Source organism: Aulonocara stuartgranti (assembly GCF_965226115.1).
Source record: "Aulonocara stuartgranti genome assembly, chromosome: 7".
In the NCBI taxonomy this organism is placed as follows: Eukaryota; Metazoa; Chordata; class Actinopteri; order Cichliformes; family Cichlidae; genus Aulonocara; species Aulonocara stuartgranti.
The window spans coordinates 7,382,404-7,407,746 of record NC_138945.1 but is presented as its reverse complement, the minus strand read 5'-3'; the positions used below and the strand labels follow the sequence as shown (position 1 = coordinate 7,407,746).

The 25,343-nt window shown below is 40.4% G+C and overlaps 1 protein-coding gene across 1 annotated transcript in view; it reads left to right on the top strand.

The window, feature by feature from the left end:
• Positions 1-25,343, top strand: part of myo18b (myosin XVIIIB) — a 70,971-nt gene that overhangs the window by 29,502 nt on the left and 16,126 nt on the right. The window contains exons 25-41 of the mRNA XM_082538136.1: positions 98-187; positions 278-397; positions 475-580; positions 1,010-1,134; positions 1,244-1,398; positions 1,977-2,100; positions 3,255-3,455; positions 3,533-3,643; positions 6,297-6,401; positions 9,525-9,686; positions 9,779-9,892; positions 10,388-10,504; positions 10,597-10,680; positions 10,902-11,039; positions 11,111-11,296; positions 23,975-24,108; positions 24,202-24,243. Coding sequence (XP_082394262.1) covers positions 98-187; positions 278-397; positions 475-580; positions 1,010-1,134; positions 1,244-1,398; positions 1,977-2,100; positions 3,255-3,455; positions 3,533-3,643; positions 6,297-6,401; positions 9,525-9,686; positions 9,779-9,892; positions 10,388-10,504; positions 10,597-10,680; positions 10,902-11,039; positions 11,111-11,296; positions 23,975-24,108; positions 24,202-24,243 — 2,114 coding nt within the window. The remainder of the gene's footprint in view (positions 1-97; positions 188-277; positions 398-474; positions 581-1,009; positions 1,135-1,243; positions 1,399-1,976; positions 2,101-3,254; positions 3,456-3,532; positions 3,644-6,296; positions 6,402-9,524; positions 9,687-9,778; positions 9,893-10,387; positions 10,505-10,596; positions 10,681-10,901; positions 11,040-11,110; positions 11,297-23,974; positions 24,109-24,201; positions 24,244-25,343) is intronic.

Genomic DNA, 25,343 nt, shown 5'->3' with positions numbered 1-25,343 from the left:
CAGCATCTAATAGGTGGATTTTGGTTTCAGTGAACGAGTGTACAGTGATAATAATCACAATGATGTTTCAGTCACAGTGAGTTTTCTATTTTGTCAGGATGAAATATCAGTTCTGAGACGACGCCTAGAGAAATCAGAGAAGGAGAGAAATGAGCTGAGGCAGACTGCAGACAGCCTGGAAACCAAGGTTTGTATTCTCACACAGACACACCTATACACACACACACACACACACACACATGCACACAAACAAACTCATGTTGTGATCTATGTGCAGGTTACAGCTGTGACATCTGAACTGAGTGATGAGCGTTTCCGCGGCGATGCCGTGGGCCAGGCTCTGGATGTGGAGAGGGCAGAGAGACTTCGACTCAGCAGGGAGAACAAAGACCTGCAGGTAAGACAAAAAAATCCTGTTACTTGTTACTCAGTTTACAAGTCCTGTTACTTACCTCGGTACTTTTTTAACTATAGGCTCGCCTAGATCAGTGTAAAGTGACCATGGAGACCCTGGAGAAGCAGCTGGAGGAGGAGAAGCAGAAAGCTCAGGCTAAGGAGAGTCAGAGAGGAGCAGTGACAGGTAAAGAGTTGTCCATGGTAGGATTTGTAAATTCTTTACAAATCCTACCATGTGAATTCATGGATTTTTTTTTCACATTCTGTCTCTCACAGTTGAAGTGTACCTCTGGTGCAAATTACTGACCTCTGTCATCATTTTAAGTGGGGGAATTTGCACAATCGGTGGCTGACTAAATACTTTTTTGCCCCACTGTATAGTAGAAAGGAGTTTGAGTGTTCATATTGACTAACAGGTGTTATATAAGTACCATTCCATTTACCATTTGATTTGAACTCACCAAAAGAACAATCTGCAAAACTCAAAAAATGAATCAAATTATTCATAAATATCTTATTTTATCACACATGAAATCTAGTGTTAAAATAGAGAAATGTCACAACGTATAAAGTGACTCCAACGAAGTCATATCCATTCCTGCACATCTTGCAGAAACTGAACTGGTCATGCAGCTGGAGTGCTGCCAGACAGAGATGGAATTTGTTTGCAGACGACTGAAGCAGACAGAGGAAAAACTTGAGACAGAAAGACAAACTCGACAAGAGCTCGATGCCAAGGTGAGACAGGATGCTGAAAGGTGAACAGAGCACTGATGGGTGATTAGTTTCTGAAGTTACTTATTATTACTAAAGTTATGATTTGTAATGTTACTCTGTTTTTGTGAAGGTGGCGACATTGCAGGCCCAGCTGGAGCAGTCCAGGAGGAGTGTGACAGAGGTGAAACGTCACTGTCGTCATTTGACCTCTGACCTTCAGGATGCCCGGGTCCTTACCGACAGTCTGCAGAGCCGCATACATGAACTGGACCGCAAGCAGAGAAGGTTTGTTTTAACCCCACGCTGTATAACTTTCTTTCATATCAGCTAAGATTATGATTTGTCATATCAATATGCAGCTGTGTATCTTTGTATTTTTCTGCATTTCTGGTATAATCCTTAGTTTTATCTTGTGTCGTGTGTTTCTGAATGTCGGTTCCTTCGAGTGCCTGTGTGGAATTATTTGTCTGAGTTTATTTACTACTACTACTATTACTAATAATAATTATATCTTCCAAGAAAATATTTTCCTCTGACCCTCTGATATTATTGTTATTGTTTTATTTTCTTCTGTTGGAAAAAACTTCTAGCTTTCCCCCCTTTTTCTTTAATATTCTAGGGAGATTTAACTATGAATCAAGACTTTGTCTCTTTTCTTTTCTGCTGAAATTGCAACTACTAGAACACAGAACATCCCCCTGTTCAATTAATAAAGTTAATTTCACTTTTCCCGCCATCAAACAAATGAGATGTGTCAAAAAGTGATACACTGCCAAAAATTGTCGATATATACTTCTTTACAAATATGATGTGTAATCATAGTGAATACAAAATCCTCCTGCTGTTTGTATGCGTTCATACAGGTTTGATAACAAGCTGACTCAGGCTCTGGAGGAAGCTGAGTGTGAGCGAGAGCAGAAGGACAAAGCCTTTCAGGAAAACACAGCGCTGGGAGCTGAAATATACAAATTGCGCTGCAGCCAACAGGTGGGTTGGCTTCTGTGTTGACTGTGTGTAGATTTTTATATGAACTGATTAAAAGATTTCTGCTATTTCACAGTAATGTCATGTAATGATGTGTTTGTGGTTACTTCAGTAATTGTGCAGATGCCAAAAGCATCAAACCTCAAATGTACCATATTAAAAAGCTTAACAACATTAAAAATCATCCTGATTTGGTCTTTGTCGCCCCTTTTATACAGCTCTAAAATCCAATTAAGCTTTTTAATAACTCACCTGACTGGATAGCCTCTAAAACCGACCTCTGGACTGTGTTGTTTGTGACTTAACAAACAACACAAAGCAACATTAAAAAATAATGGCATCAGCTGTGCTTACACTGAAGATTCAAAATACACAAACAGATGGTGATGCCACTTTTGTTGCATACACCTGTAGACTCTATGTAATATTAAATAGTCTTCAGAATTATTTAGTGGATTTACATGTGATTTTATGGAGTAGTATCCAAAAGTGTGCAACAGAAAAACAGACTGATTCAACAGGTTAACCTGGAACAGAGTCTCAAATGTAATGTGGAAATGACAGCTGTCACATGTAATTCATGATAGGCTGTTGCTCTGATCAAATCAAACAGACCATACTGTAGGTTGATGACTCTGAGACAGCTATGTTACAGGAACTGTGTGGAGTTAACGTCACATCTGACCCAAATGTTGATCCTGGACACTACATGTGTACAGAATGAAGGCTGACCTGCTGCTGAGGAAACAATTAGCTTGTCATGTATATGTCTGTCTTCATTATGAACATGTAAATAAAAGTAAAGAACAAATGATTAAGGATAAAGTTACAAAGCATCTGACTCTCACTTTCAGGGTGATATCACTATGCTGTGGCAAAGAAAAGTTACATCGGTCCCAAAGGTTAGAAATAGTTTAGTTTAGTTGGTTTAGCAGCATTTTGATTTTTCGTGTTTGTGTTCCTACATGATATTGTGTTCTGGATCATATCCCAAATTGCAAAACCTACCAAACCTCCTTGAGCTAGCTCATGCTGACTAACCTGTGCCAACTTCCAAGATGCTGCACTGACCAGTGGACAAAGATGAAATCTGTAAAGGAGCATGAGAATGAAATGTCTTAAAGTGAGAAACTCCAGTGTTGTGTGGATGTGTGCAGGAAAGCCAGGCAGAGGTTAGCCGTCTGCAGAAGCAGAAGGAGGACCTGTGTGCTCAGATCCGTGACCTCAGCCTACCTGTTGACCTTGCCTCAGAGTCACTGCCTGCCCTCAAGAAGCAGCTTCGCCTCCTGGAGAGCCAGGTCAATGAGAAAGCAGAGGAAATCACCAAGCTCACTGCCAAAATACAGCAGCAGCAACAGGTGATACAGCACACACAGAATATATTGCTGTCCCTGCTGCTTCTTCCCTCACCATTGTCTTTGTCCGTGTCCTTTAGATCCACATGCGGTTTGAGATAGAGGTGGAAAGGATGAAGCAGATCCATCAAAAGGAGTTGGAAGATAAAGACGAGGAGTTAGAGGATGTCCACAAGTCCTCTCAGAGACGAGTGGGTTTAACAAATACACTTACAAACTGACTGTTTCACAACCAATCATTTTAACATACAGTGGGGCAAAAAAGTATTTAGTCAGCCACCGATTGTGCAAGTTCTCCCACTTAAAATGATGACAGAGGTCAGTAATTTGCACCAGAGGTACACTTCAACTGTGAGAGACAGAATGTGAAAAAAAAATCCATGAATTCACATGGTAGGATTTGTAAAGAATTTATTCGTAAATCAGGGTGGAAAATAAGTATTTGGTCACCTCAAACAAGGAAAATCTCTGGCTCTCACAGACCTGTAACGTCTTCTGTAAGAAGCTTTTCTGTCCCCCACTCGTTACCTGTATGAATGGCACCTGTTTGAACTCATCATCTGTATAAAAGACACCTGTCCACAGCCTCAAACAGTCAGACTCCAAACTCCGCCAAGGCCAAGACCAAAGAGCTTTCGAAGGACACCAGGAAAAGTATTGTAGACCTGCACCAGACTGGGAAGAGTGAATCTACAATAGGCAAGCAGCTTGGTGTGAAAAAATCAACTGTGGGAGCAATCATCAGAAAATGGAAGACATACAAGACCACTGATAATCTCCCTCGATCTGGGGCTCCACGCAAGATCTCATCCCGTGGGGTCAAAATGATCATGAGAACGGTGAGCAAAGATCCCAGAACCACACGGGGGGACCTGGTGAATGACCTGCAGAGAGCTGGGACCAAAGTAACAAAGGTCACCATCAGTAACACACTACAACGGCAGGGAATCAAATCCCGCAGTGCCAGACGTGTTCCGCTGCTGAAGCCAGTGCATGTCCAGGCCCGTCTGAAGTTTGCCAGAGAGCACATGGATGATACAGCAGAGGATTGGGAGAATGTCATGTGGTCAGATGAAACCAAAGTAGAACTTTTTGGTATAAACTCAACTCGTTGTGTTTGGAGGAAGAAGAATACTGAGTTGCATCCCAAGAACACCATACCTACTGTGAAGCATGGGGGTGGAAACATCAGGCTTTTTCTGCCAAGGGGACAGGACGACTGATCCGTGTTAAGGACAGAATGAATGGGGCCATGTATCGTGAGATTTTGAGCCAAAACCTCCTTCCATCAGTGAGAACTTTGAAGATGAAACGAGGCTGGGTCTTCCAACATGACAATGATCCAAAACACACCGCCCGGGCAACAAAGGAGTGGCTCCGTAAGAAGCATTTGAAAGTCCTGGAGTGGCCTAGCCAGTCTCCAGACCTCAACCCCATAGAAAATCTGTGGCGGGAGTTGAAAGTCCATGTTGCTCGGCAACAGCCCCAAAACATCACTGCTCTCGAGAAGATCTGCATGGAGGAATGGGCCAAAATACCAGCTACTGTGTGTGCAAACCTGGTAAAGACCTATAGTAAACGTTTGACCTCTGTTATTGCCAACAAAGGTTATGTTACAAAGTATTGAGTTGTATTTTTGTTATTGACCAAATACTTATTTTCCACCCTAATTTACGAATAAATTCTTTACAAATCCTACCATGTGGATTCATGGATTTTTTTTTCACATTCTGTCTCTCACAGTTGAAGTGTACCTCTGGTGCAAATTACTGACCTCTGTCATCATTTTAGGTGGGGGAACTTGCACAATCGGTGGCTGACTAAATACTTTTTGCCCCACTGTACATGCTTAAAAAACACATATTTTTTTAATTTGTTTTATTTTTTAATAACAGCAAAACCACATGACTTTAAGGTTGGATAAAGCTCATCACATACAAGACAGTTTGTTGAAGTTTTGCCAGCAGATCTTAAAATGAGAGATTCTTTAAAATGAACGTTTTCCACAGAAACAGGCTCTTTCAGTGAGATCACTAGAGTTGTACAACAGCAGTTATAATGCACTGCAGACACCAGTGGTTTTCCCTCCTCGCTAACGCGGGACTGTGACATTCCCTGATTACTGATCATGCTGTGCAAAGTGAAGTAGTTAAAATGTCTGACCATTCTCCTCTGATTTCTGACATCATCAAGACATTTTCATATAGAGAACTGCTGCTCACGGGATTTTTTTTTTTTTTTTTACAAATTCTCTGTAAACCCTAAAGATGTTTGTGTGGGAAAATCCCAACAGATGCCACAGTTTCTGTGGCAGCCGGTATAGTATTAGTCAAGTCACATGGGAAAGATTATCACATAAATATTACAGAGCAGTAATTCTGCTTTAGGCGCTGACATCATCATTCCTGGTAAGAAAAGCCTTATCCTCAGCATCATATTAAGACTTTTGGGAGAGATGATAAAAACTTCTTCCACACAAACTAAACTCAGCTCCTATAGGCAGGGCAGAAGAAGCTTCTGAAATTTTTGTAAGCCCTATTCCAGCAGCATTAGCTTTAAAAGCGAGTAAACAAAGCTCTTAGTGGCTAAACATTTATCATAGATACCCTTTATTACAGGATCACTAGTTGCTCCTGGAAACTGTAAGGTATACTAAAGTCACAAAACATCACACTTGGCTATAAACTGCACCACTGTATGCCTAAGGCCATGCTCTGATGAAGCCAACAAATCATCTACAAAAAGCAGGGATGCTACTTAATCCCAGCAAGCTCCCCATGAATATCACAAACTGAATCAGAACCGCCTGACACTTACAAATTCATCGTGTGTCTGTGTGTGTAGCTGAGGCAGCTGGAAATGCAACTGGAGCAGGAGTATGAGGAGAAACAGATGGTGATTCATGAGAAGCACGACTTGGAAGGACTCATTGCAACTCTGTGTGACCAGGTAAAACACACACACACACACACACACACACACACACACACACACACACACACACACACACACACACACACACACACACACACACACTGCTTGTCTGCACTCTACATTGACATCTTCACCTTTCTGCATTCCTTCCTGGCTGAAGAATTGTAAAATATTATTACTACTATGGTTAAACAAATATCTAATACATTCCAAAAAAAAATAAATTTACAGACATCATGGTAACAACTACATGTACACATACAGCTCTATTACTGGAAAATTGTGCAGAGATCAAAAGTAAAAATAATAATGTTACCCATCAGTGTGAAATGATTAATATTACTGCTGCATATGTTTAAGGTTGAGCTTATTTGGAATACTTTTTATTCTGTTTTATGTCCAGCATTGTATTTTAAAAGTCATATGTTTGCACTGGCTGTCGTGTGAGGACCATATATCTCTGGAAAAAAAACCTAAAATAAACAATTGTTCATGACCTCAGAAACACAGGCCTAAATCTTGATTTTTTTTAAAAGTATATTAAAAATATCCATAAAAAATAACTAGCTGAATCGAAAGACTTGAGCAGTGTGCGACATGGCTTACTGTTAATATCTACAGTGGAATTGGTCTCTGAATGTGGGAATGAGTGTCTCATAGAATGTGTGAATCTGAAAGTGCTGCTGAGCCTGCATCTGGTCCAGTTGCCTCTTTTATTAGAGCAGACAAATTGAGATCATCATGGTTACATTTTTCCTTGCTAATGTACTAAATGAGTTACACCTTTTTTACACTCCATCTTCTCTACATCACACATTTTGGCCAAGGTGGTTTATACATGATGCGCATGCCCAAACCACGAGAAAAAAGAAAAAAGTTGCTAGCCTCTTAGGTTACCCAACTTCAGTCATTCTTAATGGGAGATGGCGCTGAGGCCTGAGCCATGCACTACTTTCCATCACAAAAGCGGCACAATTCTGTGATAGAAAATAGTGCATAGCTCAGGAAGACTTGGAGAAATCACTGTCTGTGAACATAGCTCACTGTGCTGTCCAAATGCAGAGAAGAAGCCACAGGTTGTTTGTTCCACTGTTTGTATGCACTGTGTGTGCACTTTTTTTGCAGACTGGTGAGCCTCTTCCCAAGCTTACTTCTAAGTAACTCTGCCTCACTAAGATGTTCTTTTTATACCCAGTCATGTTACTGAGCTGCTGCCAGTCAACCCGATTAGTTGCAAAATCGTCCTCCAGCTGTTTTGCTTTAGTACCACATCCATTTCCTTTCCAAACTTTTTTGAGATGTGTTACTGCCATCAACTTCATAAGGAGTTCATATTTTTCTTTCATTTTTCTTAAATTTTCTCAGTTTGAGAAAATCTACCTTTTAACATATATGTAAAATGTGACTAAAGATTTCTCCCATTGAAAACATAATGTCGAGATGAACAGAATCATTTTTGGGATTTCTTTACCTGGATGATTGAGCATGCATCCAGACATTGCATTGCAATATTTATATTTTACAGTGTCCCAATCAATGTTCCCTCTAATTTTTCATGTGTCTGAGCGAACACACAAACTCCCTGAGCGGACACTTGGACCACTGTGAGCAACAGCAGATGTGTGCACTGTGGTCACGCCAGCATCGAATTCATCCAAGTTACATTGTTTATTAAAATAATCAAATTACAGCATTTACATTTATGTTAGACTACCTTTAATTAAATGCTTTAACCCACTTACAATGAAAATGTAAAAAAAATCTTGTTCATGACCTGTGTAGTATTTATTTATTTTTTGCTCTGACTTGTATAATGTGTATGAGTCTGTGGTCTGGGAGAGAGTCCTGTAACTCTCTGCATGCAAAATACAGTATATAATCACCAATGTTGGGCAATTAATTATATAGTTACTTCTTCAAAAAAGTAACTGAGTTATGCAAACAACAAAGTTTTTTGCAGCTGTTTACCTAAAAATGCAGCCAAGGCGTTTTTTTAAATTAAATATTTAAAACTATTTACAGAACAATCAGCTGTTCTGCATCAAATCTGATGCCACACAAATTATTTGTGCCACTCAAAAAAATAATTTCTGTCCACTATGAGATGAAGGAGAACAACAGCCTGGTACCTGCAGGCCTGACAACAGGAGATGTATCACTGCTGTAACACCTGTAACATTCAGCAGTCGCCTCATTGTTCTGACACACACAACAAAACTATTGACTACGCTACACACTAACTACACAAGATTTGACAACTCTGGTTTTACGTGGCCTATCAACACAATTTAAAAACTGGTATAAAGTCCACACTTTTCCCGTCAATTGTTCCGTCTGTCCTGCTCACATCTCCAGTGGTTGTACACGTTGTCATTAAGTGGCTTCACTCCACATCAGCCACGCCGCTTTGCTAGCTAAAACACCGGTGTCGGCACATAAGGATGCTGTCATAGCCTGTCAACCACGTTGATTAGCTGCGTATATATGAGTGTGAATCGCATCATTGGCTGGACTATGGGATTAGGTGGCATCGTTCTAATCCCATACTGGAGCAGCCAGTCACTTACTGACTAACACTGCAAAACAGAATTGTTAACGTATTAATTTTAATTTCAATTCAGGTTAGATTTTTTTTGTGTGTGTGTGTGTGCACAACACAGATTTTCTGTGCACAGAGACGTGCCAGCAGTGCGCAATTGCACGCGCAGCTTAGAGGGAACATTGGAACATTCTTACAATTGCAGTTGTACTTGATACTTTCTAAGGTTATTTAAGGTTGTTAAATGAAAAGTTAAACAGTGCATCACCAGCATAGTAGTATTAAGACATTAAGCAGATTTGAATTAAAACAGAGGAAACCGAAGGATCAACTCGCAGTGACCCTGATTGAAAAAGAAGCACAAAAACACACATAGAATATGAATGATGCCCAATGAAAACTACTTGTGAGTGTGCAAAACTAGTAAAAATCACCCTATTTGAATAATCTGAATGTCACTTCTAATTTTGAGTTCACGGTGATGTCCTGTGACTTCAATGAATGTGTGCCTGGAACCTATCAAAGATAGGATAGAGTTACTTTTACTAATTCAGTTATTCATTTAGAAGAGCTTTATTCTAAGGTGTCACACTTTACAGGTGGGGCACAGAGACTTTGATGTAGAGAAGAAGCTAAGGAGAGATCTGAAGAGAACTCACGCCCTCCTGGCTGATGCCCAGCTTCTTCTTGCTACTATGGAAAGCTCAGGGCAGAACCTACCCAACAGCAGTAAAGACCAGATAGAGCATCTGCACTTCCAGGTACATCCACTTTTACATTCACCTTTACCTTGACAAACCTCTAGTGTCACCTGCTGCTCTGCTGGAGAAACACTTCCCATGTCTCCATTTAGCTTGAGGAGAGCGAAGCAAGGCGACTTGAGGCTGAGAGCATTCAGGCGACTCTCTCCCAGGAGCTGGACAACAATCAGGCTGAGCTAGAAAACATCTGCAAGCAGAAGAGTGTGGTGAGAGTTTTATTTTATTGTGCATTGGCAGGCATGCGACCCATGGAAGGTAAAGAAGCGAAAGCACTCTTTGTTGTGTCTACTGACTTGTTAAGCTCTGAAAAAACAATGTACAACTCTAGTGATCTCACTTGCTTTGCACACTCTGTGTGTGTTTGCAACTGGAAAATAAAACATGGTGATGTGAGTGTGTTCTGATGTGCTTGATACTTACGGTCCTGAATGTAAATATTGCATATTTAATCAGACATCATAACTTTAGACACAGACTGTTTGTCTTCTTGTCTTAACTTCGTTTACGTAATACTAAAACTGCACATTACTTGAAATTAAATAAAAACATAACTAATTCTAAGCAAACTTGACAGGGTCACTTGTGATTTCATCACTTTCTGTCTTCTTATTTTGGGTACAGAAAACACTCTTTAGATTAAATAGTAAAAATGAAGAGTGTGGAGTAGTCTTCCACTTATGTTTTTGTCTTCCTGAGTGCAGGTGGATGAAAACTTAGCTCTGCTGCAGCAGGAGAAGGTGGACCTGTTGAAGAGGCTCGAAGAGGATCAGGAAGACCTAAATGAACTTATGAAGAAACACAAAGCGCTCATTGCGCAGGTACTGCTTTTTAGCTGAAATCTTTCAAATCCTGTTGATGACCTAAGTCATGATTCACTTCAGGTGACTTCCTCTTGCTTTGTCCCCTTCAGTCCTCCAGTGATATTGCTCAGATCAGAGAACTGCAAGCTGAACTGGAGGAGGTGAAGAAACAGAAACAGTCTCTCCAAGAAGAGGTATCTTTGCTTTGACAGTCAGAAATGAAAAGGATTACTCGGGGGTTTATGAACCAATTGTGCTTTTGAAATTAGCTGGGATGAGGTTGTGATGGATTCATGGAACATTTAACCTGCTTGTTGCAAGTCTGAATACACATGCCAGCTTCAGGTGGAGCACGTTCACGCTTTCTGATATATCTGCACGTTGATCCTCTAAATGTTTTTGGCTTGCAACTCAGCTCCAGCAGTGTGTATCGAGGGTGCAGTTCCTGGAATCGTCCACTGTGGGGCGCAGCATTGTCAGTAAACAAGAGGCACGTGTACGTGACCTGGAAAATAAATTAGAGTTTCAGAGAGGGCAAGTGAAGAGGTTTGAGGTAAGCTCGGATGATTCATCTACACTTGTTACCATGCGAGAACATGCCTGCAGCTCCTACGTCTCCCTTAGGTGCTGGTGCTGCGGTTGAGGGACAGCGTGGTTCGTCTGGGAGAGGAGCTGGAGCAGAGCGCACAGGCCGAGGCTCGGGAGAGAGAGAATGCCCGCTATTACCAGCAGCGTGTGCAGGACATGAGACTGGAGATGGAGGAGCTGAGCCAGGCAGAGCAGGAGAGCAGCCGCAGACGCATGGAGCTGGTAATCACACCTTGTAATAACCGATATCATGAGCGATGGTTATTTTACTGTTGGCAAGCAATAAAATAATAATCGGTCCAGTAGTATGTAAAGTCGAAGCTGATTTTAGTAAGACTCTTTTTCACTTTAATGAAATAATTCATTTCAGTTTTAACACTCACCATGTATATCTACATGTGTTTGACCACTGCATTTAAACACATTAATGTACAATAATCATTAGTGAGTGCCAACATATTATTAGTTCACAACATATTCAGTTTTCTGTTTATTAGCAATGGTTATTACAACATGTCACCATATCAGTTATCATAAAAAGTTTCCTTGTATTGTCTGCTGACTAATCCTGTATCAGAAATTGAGTGAGCAATTTTTGCAGCAAACTAAATCTGGGGCAAAGACTGTGTTTGTTTGGGACTGTGAAGGACGTGTTATTAATGCCAAGTCTGAAATTTTGGTGTAACTAACCTGAAAATAAAAATAAACAAGAAGCACCACCAAAGTGCAAACCTCCACTAGGGCAGCTCATTCTCTGAGCAGCATCCCCGGTTAAAGGAACAGTATTGCATTTTGCATTTATTCATTTAGGCTTCTCTGTTATTTTTAAATGTACTTCAAGAAGTTTGTATTGCTGTAAAAATCAGATAAGGATAGCATGACAGAGGTTTGTGTACAGAAACATTATGTAGGAGCAGGTAATGGATAAAATGTATGGATATGTAAATAAACAGACATGAATAACTTAGCTTATTATATAATATTATGCTGTAGTGCATTTCTAACTAACTACGCAGCTCATTGTCAGTGTGGACAATACTTTCTTTAGAGATATAACACATTTTGGGGTCAGCTTCAAAGAAAAGTGTTGAAATGTAAAAGTGAGGTCAAAAGTCAAACGTGACATGAAATTTAAACTTTATAGGGTATTTTCTATACATTGAGAATACACATCACACTTGTAAGAATTGTAGATTCTAACTTAGAAGGCTTTTTGACAGTTTTCCATGAATAAATCATGTTGACCTTGAAGTCATCGGTGTATGGAAGAAAATTTTAATGGAACTTTTCGAGCTGTTGTGTTTACAGACAGAATGACACTGGTGGACAAAATGCTACCAAAAGCATACCCTTCTTGGCAGAGTTAAATGTGCAGGTTACAGTCTAGTGATTTTATTCATATAGCACATTTAAACACGTATCCTATTCTATTCAATTCAATTTTATTTATATAGCGCCAAATCACAACAAAAGTTGCCTCAAGGCGCTTCATAGATTCAGAGAAAAACCCAACAATCATGTGACCCCCTATGAGCAAGCACTTTGGCGACAGTGGGAAGGAAAAACTCCCTTTTAAAAGGAAGAAACCTCCGGCAGAACCAGGCTCAGGGAGGGGCGGGGCCATCTGCTGCGGGTGAGAGAAGGAAGACAGGATGAAAGACATGCTGTGGAAGAGACACAGAGGTTAATAACAGATATGATTCAATGCAGAGAGGTCTATTAACACATAGTGAGTGAGAAAGGTGACTGGAAAGGAAAAACTCAATGCATCATGGGAATCCCCGGCAGCCTATGTCTATTGCAGCATAACTAAGGGAGGATTCAGGGTCACCTGGTCCAGCCCTAACTATATGCTTTAGCAAAAAGGAAAGTTTTAAGCCTAATCTTAAAAGTAGAGATAGTGTCTGTCTCCCGAATCCAAACTGGAAGCTGGTTCCACAGAAGAGGGGCCTGAAAACTGAAGGCTCTCCCTCCCATTCTACTTTTAAATACTCTAGGAACAACAAGTAGGCCTGCAGAGCGAGAGCGAAGTGCTCTAATAGGGTGATATGGTACTACAAGGTCATTAAGATAAGATGGGGCCTGATTATTTAAGACCTTGTATGTGAGGAGCAGGATTTTGAATTCAATTCTGGATTTAACAGGAAGCCAATGAAGGGAAGCCAAAACAGGAGAAATATGCTCTCTCTTTCTAGTCCCTGTCAGTACTCTTGCTGCAGCATTTTGGATTAGTTGAAGGCTTTTCAGTGAGTTTTTTGGACATCCTGATAATAATGAATTGCAGTAGTCCAGCCTGGAAGTAATAAATGCATGAACTAGTTTTTCAGCGTCACTCTGAGACAGGATATTTCTAACTTTAGAGATGTTGCGCAAATGGAAGAACGCAGTCTTACATATTTGTTTAATATGTGTGTTGAAGGACATGTCCTGGTCACAAATAACTCCAAGGTTCCTCACAGAGTTACTGGAGGCAGTGTTGCCAACTTAGCGACTTTGTCGCTATATTTAGCGAGTTTTCAGACCCCTTAGCGATTTGGATGGATGGATGGATGGATGGATGGGAAAAAAGTCGCTAAAAAAGACGTGAAAACACATATCGCTTTTACTCTCAACAAGCAGCGGGTGCTGTAACGCAGTCAGTTCTTCTTTTACTCTTTTTCTCTTATGCTGTTTTGTGGATCACAAGGTTTAAAACTACTTATAAACACACACACACAAAGTAACTCCACCAGAGTGCCGGTCCAAGCCCGGGTAAAGGAGCAGGGTTGGAATTATGACATTAAAAAAAACAATAATTGCTAAAAGAACTTTAATTTGTAGTTCTAAATAAACTCTAAATGCATTTAGGACGTTTTTTACTCACTTTATGTCTCTTCCACGATGTTATTTCTCTCTCCAACAACATAGGTTACAATTAGATTAGCATGACCAATTATGCAAATTAGGCGATGACGTCATTTAGCGACTTCTAGGACAGCCAATAGCGATTTTCCTTACTGAGGAGTTGGCAACACTGACTGGAGGCCAAGGCAATGCCATCCAGAGTAAGAATCTGGGCCGAGTACAATAACCTCAGTTTTATCTGAATTAAGAAGCAGAAAGTTAGTGGCCATCCAGGTCTTTATGTCTTTAAGACATTCCTGCAGTTTAACTAATTGGTGTGTGTTATCTGGCTTTATGGACAGATAGAGCTGGGTGTCATCTGCATAGCAGTGAAAATTTATGCTATGTCTTCTAATGATGCTGCCTAAGGGAAGCATGTATAATGTAAACAGAATTGGTCCTAGCACTGAACCCTGTGGAACTCCATAGTTAACCTCAGTGTGTGAAGAGGACTCTCCATTTACATGAACAAATTGGAGTCTATTAGATAGATATGATACAAACCACTGCAGTGCAGTACCTGTAATACCTACAGCATGTTCTAATCGCTCTAATAGGATATTATGGTCGACAGTATCGAATGCTGCACTAAGGTCTAGCAGGACAAGCACAGAGATGAGTCCACTGTCAGAGGCCATAAGAAGATCATTTGTAACCTTCACTAAAGCTGTTTCTGTGCTGTGATGAGCTCTGAAACCTGACTGAAACTCTTCAAATAAACCATTCCTCTGCAGATGATCTGTTAGCTGTGTGACAACTACTCTTTCAAGGATTTTTGATATGAAAGGAAGGTTGGAGATTGGCCTATAACTAGCTAAGACTGCTGGGTCTAGAGATGGCTTTTTGAGTAAAGGTTTAACTACAGCCAGCTTGAAGGCCTGTGGTACATAGCCGATCATTAGAGATAGGTTGATCATATTTAAGATCGAAGAATTAATTAATGGCAGGACTTCTTTGAGCAGTTTTGTAGGAATGGGGTCTAAAAGACATGTTGATGGTTTGGAGGAAGTAATTGTTGAAGTTAACTCAGGAAGATCAATTAGAGAAAAAGAGTCTAACTTAACATCGATGGTACTAAGAGTAGCTGTAGATAGTATTACATCTGTGGGATGATTACTGGTAATTTTTTCTCTAATGATAAAAATTTTATTTGTGAAGAAGTTCATGAAGTCATTACTAGTTAACGTTAGAGGGATGGTTGGCTCAACAGAGCTCTGACTTTTTGTCAGCCTGGCTACAGTGCTGAAGAGAAACCTGGGGTTGTTCTTATTTTCTTCAATCAGTGATGAATAGTAAGATGTTCTGGCTTTGCGGAGGACTTTCTTATAAAGCAACAAACTATTTCTCCAGGCTAAATGATGATCCTCTAAATTTGTGACACGCCATTTCCTCTCCAGCTTACGAGTCATCTGCTTTAGGCTACGTGTTTGAGAATTATACCACGGAGTCAGGTACTTCTGATTAGAGACCTTAGTTTTCACAGGAGCTACAGTATCCAGAGTCGTACGCAGTGAGGAGGTAAAATTATTAACAAGATAATCGACCTCTGTTGGAGTAGCGTTCAGATAGCTGCTCTGCTCTATGTTGGTACAGGGCATTGGAGATGATAACAGTGGGTGGATTATATTCTTAAACTTAGTTACAGTGCTTTCAGAAAGACATCTACTGTGATAAAGCCTACTCTCCACTGCTGTGTAATCAATTACTGTAAATGTAAATGTTATCAGGAAATGATCAGACAGGAGAGGGTTTTCAGGAAACACTGTTAAATGTTCAGTTTCTATGCCATATGTTAAAACAAGATCTAGAGAGTGATTAAAGTGGTGGGTGGGTTCTTTTGCATTTTGAGAGAAGCCAATTGAGTCTAATAACAGATTAAATGCCATGTTGAGGCTGTCATTTTTAGCATCTACATGGATGTTAAAATCACCCACAATAATTATTTTATCTGAGCTGAGCACTAAATTAGATATAAAGTCTGAGAAATCAGACAAACTCTGTGTAAGGCCCAGGTGGACGATAGATGATAACAAGTAAGACTGGTTTCTGAGTTTTACAGCTGGGGTGGACGAGGCTAAGCATCAGGCTTTCAAATGAATTAAAAGTCTGTCTTGGTCTTTCGTTAATTAATAGGCTGGTGTGAAAAATTGCTGCCACACCTCCCCCTCGGCCTGTACTTCGAGATTTCTGGTAGTTAGAATGACTCGGGGGTGTTGATTCATTTAAACTAACATAATCATCCTGCTGCAACCAGGTTTCTGTAAGGCAGAGTAAATTGATTTGTTGATCAATTATTAAGTCATGTACTAACAGAGACTTGGAGGAGAGAGACCTAATATTTAATAATCCACATTTCACTGTTTTACTCTTTGGTTCACATGTGGATACTGTATTGTTCTTTCTTTGTGATTTTTGTTGCTGGTTTTTAGTTTGTTTTTTGTCTTTTTGGAAGCTGACACAGTCTCTATGGAGATGGGTTTTTGGGGGGGGTAGCAGGAGGAGAGAAGCTGCAGAGAGGCGTGTAAGACTGCAACTCTGCTTCCTGGTCCCAACTCTGGATAGTCATATTTTGGGGGGTTTAATAAATTTGTCCATATTTCGAGAAATGAGAGCCGCTCCATCCAAAGTGGGATGGATGCCGTCTCTACTAACAAGACCAGGTTTCCTCCAGAAGGTTTGCCAATTATCTATGAAGCCCACATCGTTTCTGGGACACCACTCAGACAGCCAGCAATTTAAGGAGAACATGCGGCTAAACATGTCACTCCTGGTCTGATTCTATGTATCGTATTCTTTCAGATTGTGTTAATGTGAACTCTGTTTCATTAAAACAAAGGAAGATAAAAGAATAGCTAATAAAAGCATATTTCCATAGATTTCTCTGGTATCCCTGCTGCTTGCAGATAGATCACGACTACATGGACAGCACGTAGGCTGCTAAATATAAACCTCAACAGGAGTTTCACAACACAGGCTGTGACACATGATTTTAAAGTCCTGGCAGGAAACACTTCCTCCAGGCTACAACATTGACATACAGTGTCATTACTACAGAGTGCAATCATAGCAGCACGGTTTGGACAGCACTGGGATTTCGGCACAATGCTGTGGAATAAAAGTGTGAGCAAACACCACAACCACAAAAAAAACAGCGTGTTGCTTTATAAGAAAGCCCTCCGTAAAGCCAGAACCTCTTACTTTTCATCACTGATTGAAGAAATGAGAACAACTTTAGGTTTCTCTTTAGCACTGTAGCCAGGCTGACAAAAAGTCAAAGCTCTGTTGAGCCAACTATTTCTTGAACCTTAACTAGTAATGATCTTGCGAAATAAAATTTTAGCCATTAGAGAAAAAATCACTCATAATTATCTCACAGATTTAATATTAACATTATCTACAGAATCTGATTCTGATTCTGAGCTACTTTCAGTACCATGGATATTCATTTAGTCTTTTTCCTCCAAACCATCAACATGTCTTTTTGGACCCATTCCTACAAGACTGCTCAAAAAAGTCCTACTATTAATTAATGCTTGAATCTTGAAAATGATCAACCTATCTCTAATTATAGGCCAATCTCCAACCTTCCTTTCATATCAAAAATCCTTGAAAGAGTAGTTGTCACACAGCTAACAGATCATCTGCAGAGGAATGGTTTATTTGAAGAGTTTCAGTCAGGTTTCAGAGCTCATCACAGCACAGAAACAGCTTTAGTGAAGGTTACAAATGATCTTCTTATGGCCTCTGACAGTGGACTCATCTCTGTGCTTGTCCTGCTAGACCTCAGTGCAGCGTTCGATACTGTTGACCATAATATCCTATTAGAGCGATTAGAACATGCTGTAGGTATTACAGGTACTGCACTGCAGTGGTTTGTATCATATCTATCTAATAGACTCCAATTTGTTCATGTAAATGGAGAGTCCTCTTCACACACTGAGGTTAATTATGGAGTTCCACAGGGTTCAGTGCTAGGACCAATTCTATTTACACTATACATGCTTCCCTTAGGCAGCATCATTAGAAGACATAGCATAATTTTTTATTGCTATGCAAATGACACAACTTTATCTATCCATGAAGCCAGATAAAACACACCAATTAGTTAAACTGCAGGAATGTCTTAAAGACATAAAGACCTTGATGGCCTCTAACCTTCTGCTTCTTAATTCAGGGGTCACGATACAGGCAGATCCAGAAAACCTAATCACAGAGACGAGGGTTACTCCAAAGCAAGGCTGGAAAACAACAGAATTCTACAGAGCCGGGCAATACTAACTGGAGTTACTCAATATGCATTTATTGCTTCTACTTTAGACTACAGTAATTTGTTATTATCAGGATGTCCTAAAAACTCCCTGAAAGGCCTTCAGTTAATACAAAATGCTCCAGCAAGAGTACTGACAGGGACTAGAAAGAGAGAGCATATTTCTTCTATGTTGACTTTCCTTCATTGGCACTATGTTAAATTCAGTATTGAAGTCAAAATCCTGCTTGTCACATACAAGGTCTTAAATAATTAGGCCCCATCTTATCTCTGCTACACTCTGACCATGAAACCATAGCCACTGTGCACCAGTCACACTGTTCTTTACTTTAAATCTATCACAGTACAGTAAACTAACCTGTTTATCCTGCACTACACTCCAGAGTATTCTTATGCAGCCTTTACATAGCAGTTAGTCTACCTCATTTTGTTTTGCAGCATATTTCACAATATGAAAGAACATAATGTCACATGTACAAATGTACACTCCATCTCTGAGCGAAGTTAGCTCTGAAGCTTTAGCTAGCAACACACTCTTTGACAAACTGCACACAGTTTGTGTGTTTGCTGATGTTTGTTGAACAGATAGAAACAATTTATTTAAACAAACATGCCACTTAAAAAAAAGTCACTCCCTTTATGCTCTCTTCTCTTCAGTAGGGCGAGCTAGTTGCCAAGGTACCGCAACCGCAACTTATGGAAACTTGCAGTCATTCCAGTGTTGTGTCAGTAAATAAACAAAAAAACAAAACAAAAACAAAACACTGTCCCACTTTTAACCCCTCTGGCACATGTAATCTCTTTTTATGCATCATCCTGGTGATTAATAAACAAACAAAAATCCCTTTCCTGTGTTACTGTTTGAGCTTACATGGGTTTGATGTCTCGTCACAGTGACGAAATAATAATTCAACCCAAATGCATTTAACCAGAAGTAATGAGCCTGTTTTGAAAATGTAAGAAGTAGAAAGTACAGATATTTGTTTAAAAATGTAGGGAGTAAAAGTAAAAAGTACACAAAAAATAACTACTCAAGGAAAGTAAAGATTCCTAAAAATTGTACTTAAGTACAGTAACAAGGTATTTGTACTTTGTTACTGTCCACATCTAGATACAGAGGTGGGAAGAAAAATTGAACAGAAAAAGGGGCCAAAGCAAACAAACAAAAATATATTTTAGGTTATGGACACATCAAATTAATTAAATCAATGTAATCAGAGTTTGTTGATTACATTGAACTTTGTTCTCAGGCTTTTGGGCTCTGTGGGCTTGAAATAATGTAACAACTTGGAATTCGATTTGCATTTTCTTGATTCAGAGTTCTTAGACAGCTTAGATAGGATCAGACCCTCAAACCACTGAAGAAAATAACAAAGCAAGCAACAGAATTAGTCTGTTCAAAAGGCTGAATGATTATCACGTCAAAGGCTGGTGATTTCTCAATAGCCTTTTCACTGTCTGTATGAAAGGGGGACATTATCATGTGTAGTGAATAGGAGCATGAGGACCCAAATGCAGACACACAGATGTGGATTGTGGTAAACAAAAGGAAAAATGTTTAATTAGGCTGATGAGCAAAATACATTATGGTGAAAAGTAAAGTACCTGAGGAAATTAGAAACACTAATATAGTATATAAAACTTGAACTTATAAAGCGAACAGTCAGTCATTCCAGTTCAGTTTGTACAGTAGACATACAAGGCAAATAAGAGTAACAATATACAGTACAATGAAATAAGAAGGATAAATAAATAAAGGATAGAAAAGAAAAAAAGGGGGGGAATGTGACAGACTTCATAACAACTTTGTACTTGAAAGTTGTGACAGCTCATTCGTTAAACATTTCTGAATGAATTTCAATCAATGATAAACCTTTTTTATTGGAAGTTAATTTAAGAGAGTTTAAGTAATATTCAATTTCAATCAAAAACAAATTAAATGATGGGGTCGAGTTTTGAAATTTACATTTATGTATGTGGAATTTCCCTAATAAGATGGAGTGGCCGAAGAGTGAACTGTCAAAAGTACTGAATATGACGTCACTTATTTATGTGCGAATGTTTAATAATTAAAGTCAGTCATATATCCACAAACACAACAAGCTGAAAGTCAGTGATATGTGTGTGTGTGTGTGTGTGTGTGTGTGTGTATATATATATATATATATATATACATATATATCATAATAATCTGACAATACTATAATATTGGCCATATTATATTTACATTACCACAGTGAGATGACTTTAGTCTCATGAACAACATTAACTAATTCTTATTTACTAACTAATCTTAAATGACTGTTCAGCACAGAAATGAAGCCCAACAATCATGTTTTACAGTCCTCTGGTCTCAGCCTCAGATACTCAACTAATCAAAGTGATGTCATGACAAAAATGAATGACCAACAAAACATTTTTCTCCTTCATTTCTGTCAAACAAAGCTGTATGTAACGTGTCTCGCAGTTAGTATCATCAGCGCGACGAAGCGTATACCGTCCCATTTCACAAGCCTCTCACTTCCGCACTTCTCGTACTTATAGTACGCACCGTACGTAGTACGCGTAGTGTGCGTACTTCAAGCGTGCAGACCCTGAATTGGGACACAGCTCAGGACTGAGACATACGAGCTGAATGTAGACAAAAAGGTAAACAAACATGGAGACAAGACTGACTGGCACTGGAGACCCAGACAGCAAGACACAGAAACAACACTAGGACATGAACGAAATCAAACAGTAACCAAGAACCAAAAATATAGATAATAAAACTCAGAGGCACTAGGAAGTACTAAACTCAAACTTAAACATAAATATCTCTTAAATCTAACAGAGACTCAAAATGCTGGGTCATAGACTCAGGACCATGACAGATATAGCCTCCAGGTCTGAAAACTGAAGCCTTCGCAGAAACAAACTCCATAGCAGCTCCACAAAGTCCAGCTGGAAAAACAAAATTGGAGAAAATGATGGCAAAATTGGAGAACTTGGTAGCGACAGTGAACAAAGTATTAAAATTGGAGCTGATGTCTCCATCTCTAAATGCGTGCAAGGCGGACTTAATAAGCAACCCATTCATTGCAAATGAGATGGACTCAGCCAATGCCTCAAACAGAGAGAAAGGAACTAGGAAGACATTAGTTTTTAGTAATGGCACTGGAAATTTCACAATTTCACATTTCATCCTCAGTCACCCATAGGAGAACTCTTGCCACTCAGCGACTCCGAGGAGCAATGACAAGCAAATGGACCCTCAACTCAGAATATGACGTATGTCACGGCGGAGTCGGTGTCACAGATGACTGAAAAAACTAAAAATGTTAAAGAACTAATAAAAGCTTTACATGGGGGGGGGGGGGGAGGAGCTTTCCTATTTCTACTCTAGTGTGAATGCACAATTGAGTTAGATGAAGATCTGAGCAGCCGAGCAGACTTTAAAGCTGCTACTTACAGTTACACATTCAGTCATGTTCTTGTTCTCACTAACTGCACATTTCTTTGTGACCTCTGAGCTGAGCCAAGAAAATGAGAAGGAGCTCCAGGACTTAAGTTATTCGCACAAAGCAACACATTCACACACACACAGACAGACACAAGAATGCCCTTAAACAACCTACCAACCAGCAATGGAGACTTAGACACAGCCCCATATAAATGGATTTAATCATACACACAACAGCATGCACACAGGCACACACACATGTGCATGTACACAGACAGACACACACTTCTCCATTACCATACCCAACGTCATCTCCCCCTCATTCGGCTTCCTCTCTCTGACTGTGATTAATCCTCATTGTCTCTTCAAGGTTATGGGGGTGCACACATACACACACTCGTACATGCTTACAGTGGGGCAAAAAAGTATTTAGTCAGCCACCGATTGTGCAAGTTCCCCCACTTAAAATGATGACAGAGGTCAGTAATTTGCACCAGAGGTACACTTCAACTGTGAGAGACAGAATGTGAAAAAAAAATCCATGAATTCACATGGTAGGATTTGTAAAGAATTTATTCGTAAATTAGGGTGGAAAATAAGTATTTGGTCACCTCAAACAAGGAAAATCTCTGGCTCTCACAGACCTGTAACGTCATCTGTAAAAAGCTTTTCTGTCCCCCACTCGTTACCTGTATGAATGGCACCTGTTTGAACTCATCATCTGTATAAAAGACACCTGTCCACAGCCTCAAACAGTCGGACTCCAACTTCCGCCATGGCCAAGACCAAAGAGCTTTCGAAGGACACCAGGAAAAGTATTGTAGACCTGCACCAGACTGGGAAGAGTGAATCTACAATAGGCAAGCAGCTTGGTGTGAAAAAATCAACTGTGGGAGCAATCATCAGAAAATGGAAGACATACAAGACCACTGATAATCTCCCACGATCTGGGGCTCCACGCAAGATCTCATCCCGTGGGGTCAAAATGATCATGAGAACGGTGAGCAAAGATCCCAGAACCACACGGGGGGACCTGGTGAATGACCTGCAGAGAGCTGGGACCAAAGTAACAAAGGTCACCATCAGTAACACACTACAACGGCAGGGAATCAAATCCCGCAGTGCCAGACGTGTTCCGCTGCTGAAGCCAGTGCATGTCCAGGCCCGTCTGAAGTTTGCCAGAGAGCACATGGATGATACAGCAGAGGATTGGGAGAATGTCATGTGGTCAGATGAAACCAAAGTAGAACTTTTTGGTATAAACTCAACTCGTCGTGTTTGGAGGAAGAAGAATACTGAGTTGCATCCCAAGAACACCATACCTACTGTGAAGCATGGGGGTGGAAACATCATGCTGTGGGGCTGTTTTTCTGCCAAGGGGACAGGACGATTGATCCGCGTTAAGGACAGAATGAATGGGGCCATGTATCGTGAGATTTTGAGCCAAAACCTCCTTCCATCAGTGAGAACTTTGAAGATGAAACGAGGCTGGGTCTCCCAACATGACAATGATCCAAAACACACCGCCCGGGCAACAAAGGAGTGGCTCCGTAAGAAGCATTTGAAAGTCCTGGAGTGGCCTAGCCAGTCTCCAGACCTCAACCCCATAGAAAATCTGTGGCGGGAGTTGAAAGTCCGTGTTGCTCGGCGACAGCCCCAAAACATCACTGCTCTCGAGAAGATCTGCATGGAGGAATGGGCCAAAATACCAGCTACTGTGTGTGCAAACCTGGTAAAGACCTATAGTAAACGTTTGACCTCTGTTATTGCCAACAAAGGTTATGTTACAAAGTATTGAGTTGTATTTTTGTTATTGACCAAATACTTATTTTCCACCCTAATTTACGAATAAATTCTTTACAAATCCTACCATGTGGATTCATGGATTTTTTTTTCACATTCTGTCTCTCACAGTTGAAGTGTACCTCTGGTGCAAATTACTGACCTCTGTCATCATTTTAAGTGGGGGAACTTGCACAATCGGTGGCTGACTAAATACTTTTTTGCCCAACTGTATGTGTTTCTATGACAGTTGTGGCTCCCACACCCGTCTCAAAACCAACAAAGGCAAAAGCCTGAAAGCTTTTGGTTGTGTGTAGGTGCATACATATGTGACAGGATATGAGAGACAGAGTCAGTAAGAAAATGATGGAACGATTTAAGAAATCACTTTTTTTCTCTGGATGTCAGCTTGCATATGTAATAGTTTGCTAATAAATACTGCTGATGTGTGCTGGGGCACAGCAAACAGGTCTGTTAGAAGATGACCATCTTATTCATCCCTGCATCTTCCTCTTTTTCTGTACAGGAAATGAAGGTTGAAGAGCTCAGCACTGTCAGACAGGCATTACAGGCGGACCTGGAGACGTCCATCCGGCGCATCGTTGATCTTCAGGCTGCCCTAGAGGAAGTAGAATCGAGTGATGACAGCGACACTGAAAGGTAATTTGCCCTCACTGAGGTAGCTCCTCTCAGGTTCAGTGATGATATTTGTATGTCTGAACTCAACTTTCACCAATCTGCCCTTCAATCCAGTGTTCACACTGCTGTGGAGTCCTTTACTCAAAAGAAAGACCTGTAAGAAACTCTTGGCTGTGTGTGTGGCTGTGTATATGTGTATGACCTAAAAATATCCGAGCTTGAAGTGTTCTTATTATGCATATTGTTGTGATAATAAATAACAGGATAAAAAAGACATAGACTTCAACTAGCTTTGGCCTTGATTTCCATCATATCCATGCATATCACCAAAGTCAATGCACAATTAAGTCAGCTACACCTTAACCCAAATGATGAAAGTCATTACATAGATGTGTAAATTGGATATTAATTTACTAACGACCATCAGGTCACCAAGGTTAGGGTTGAGTTTTGTTTTAGCTGTTTGTGTGTGTGTGTGTGTGTGTGTGTGTGTGTGTGTGTGTGTCCATCCATTTTCTGCTGCTTATCTGGATGGTGGGGGGAAGCAGTCTAAGCAGAGAAGCCCAGACTTCCCTCACCCCAGCTACCTTCTCCTGCTCATCTATGGGGACACCAAGAAGTTCCCAAGCCAGCTATGAGATATAATCTCTCTCGTGCAAATTCTGGTTTCCCCCAGGGGCCCCCTACCGGACATGCTCAGAATAACTCACCTATGAGGCGTCTATCTTAGTCAGATGCCCAAAATACCTCATCTTACTCCTTTTGATATGAAGGAGCAGCGGCTCTACTCCGAGTCCCTCTCGTATGACCAAGCTCCTCACCCTCTCTCTAAGGGACAGTCCAGCCACTCTTCGAAGGCTACTTGTGTCTGTGACTTCATTCTTTCGCTCACTGCCCAAAGGTCATGACTATAGGTGAGCGTAGGAATGTAAATTAACTCTTTAATTGACAACTTTGCTTTTATGCTCAGCTCTCTCTTCACCCCAACAGATTGGTGCATTTGCATCACTGCGGACTACTCTGCTTCCACAATAGAAGGCACAACTATGGTATTGAGGAGATCCTCCTCACTTTGTGTGTACTTTTCACTGCCTGAATATAGCCTCAGTTGAGGTAAGCAGTGTTCCACCAAAGCTGTAGACGGTGTGTGTGGAATTCCCTTCCTACTCGTGGTGACTCCTTTAGCCTGAAACCTCTCTTCATCTGTGGTGTCCACCATCTGGTTCTGGCATTACCACCAGAATCAGTTGTCAGCT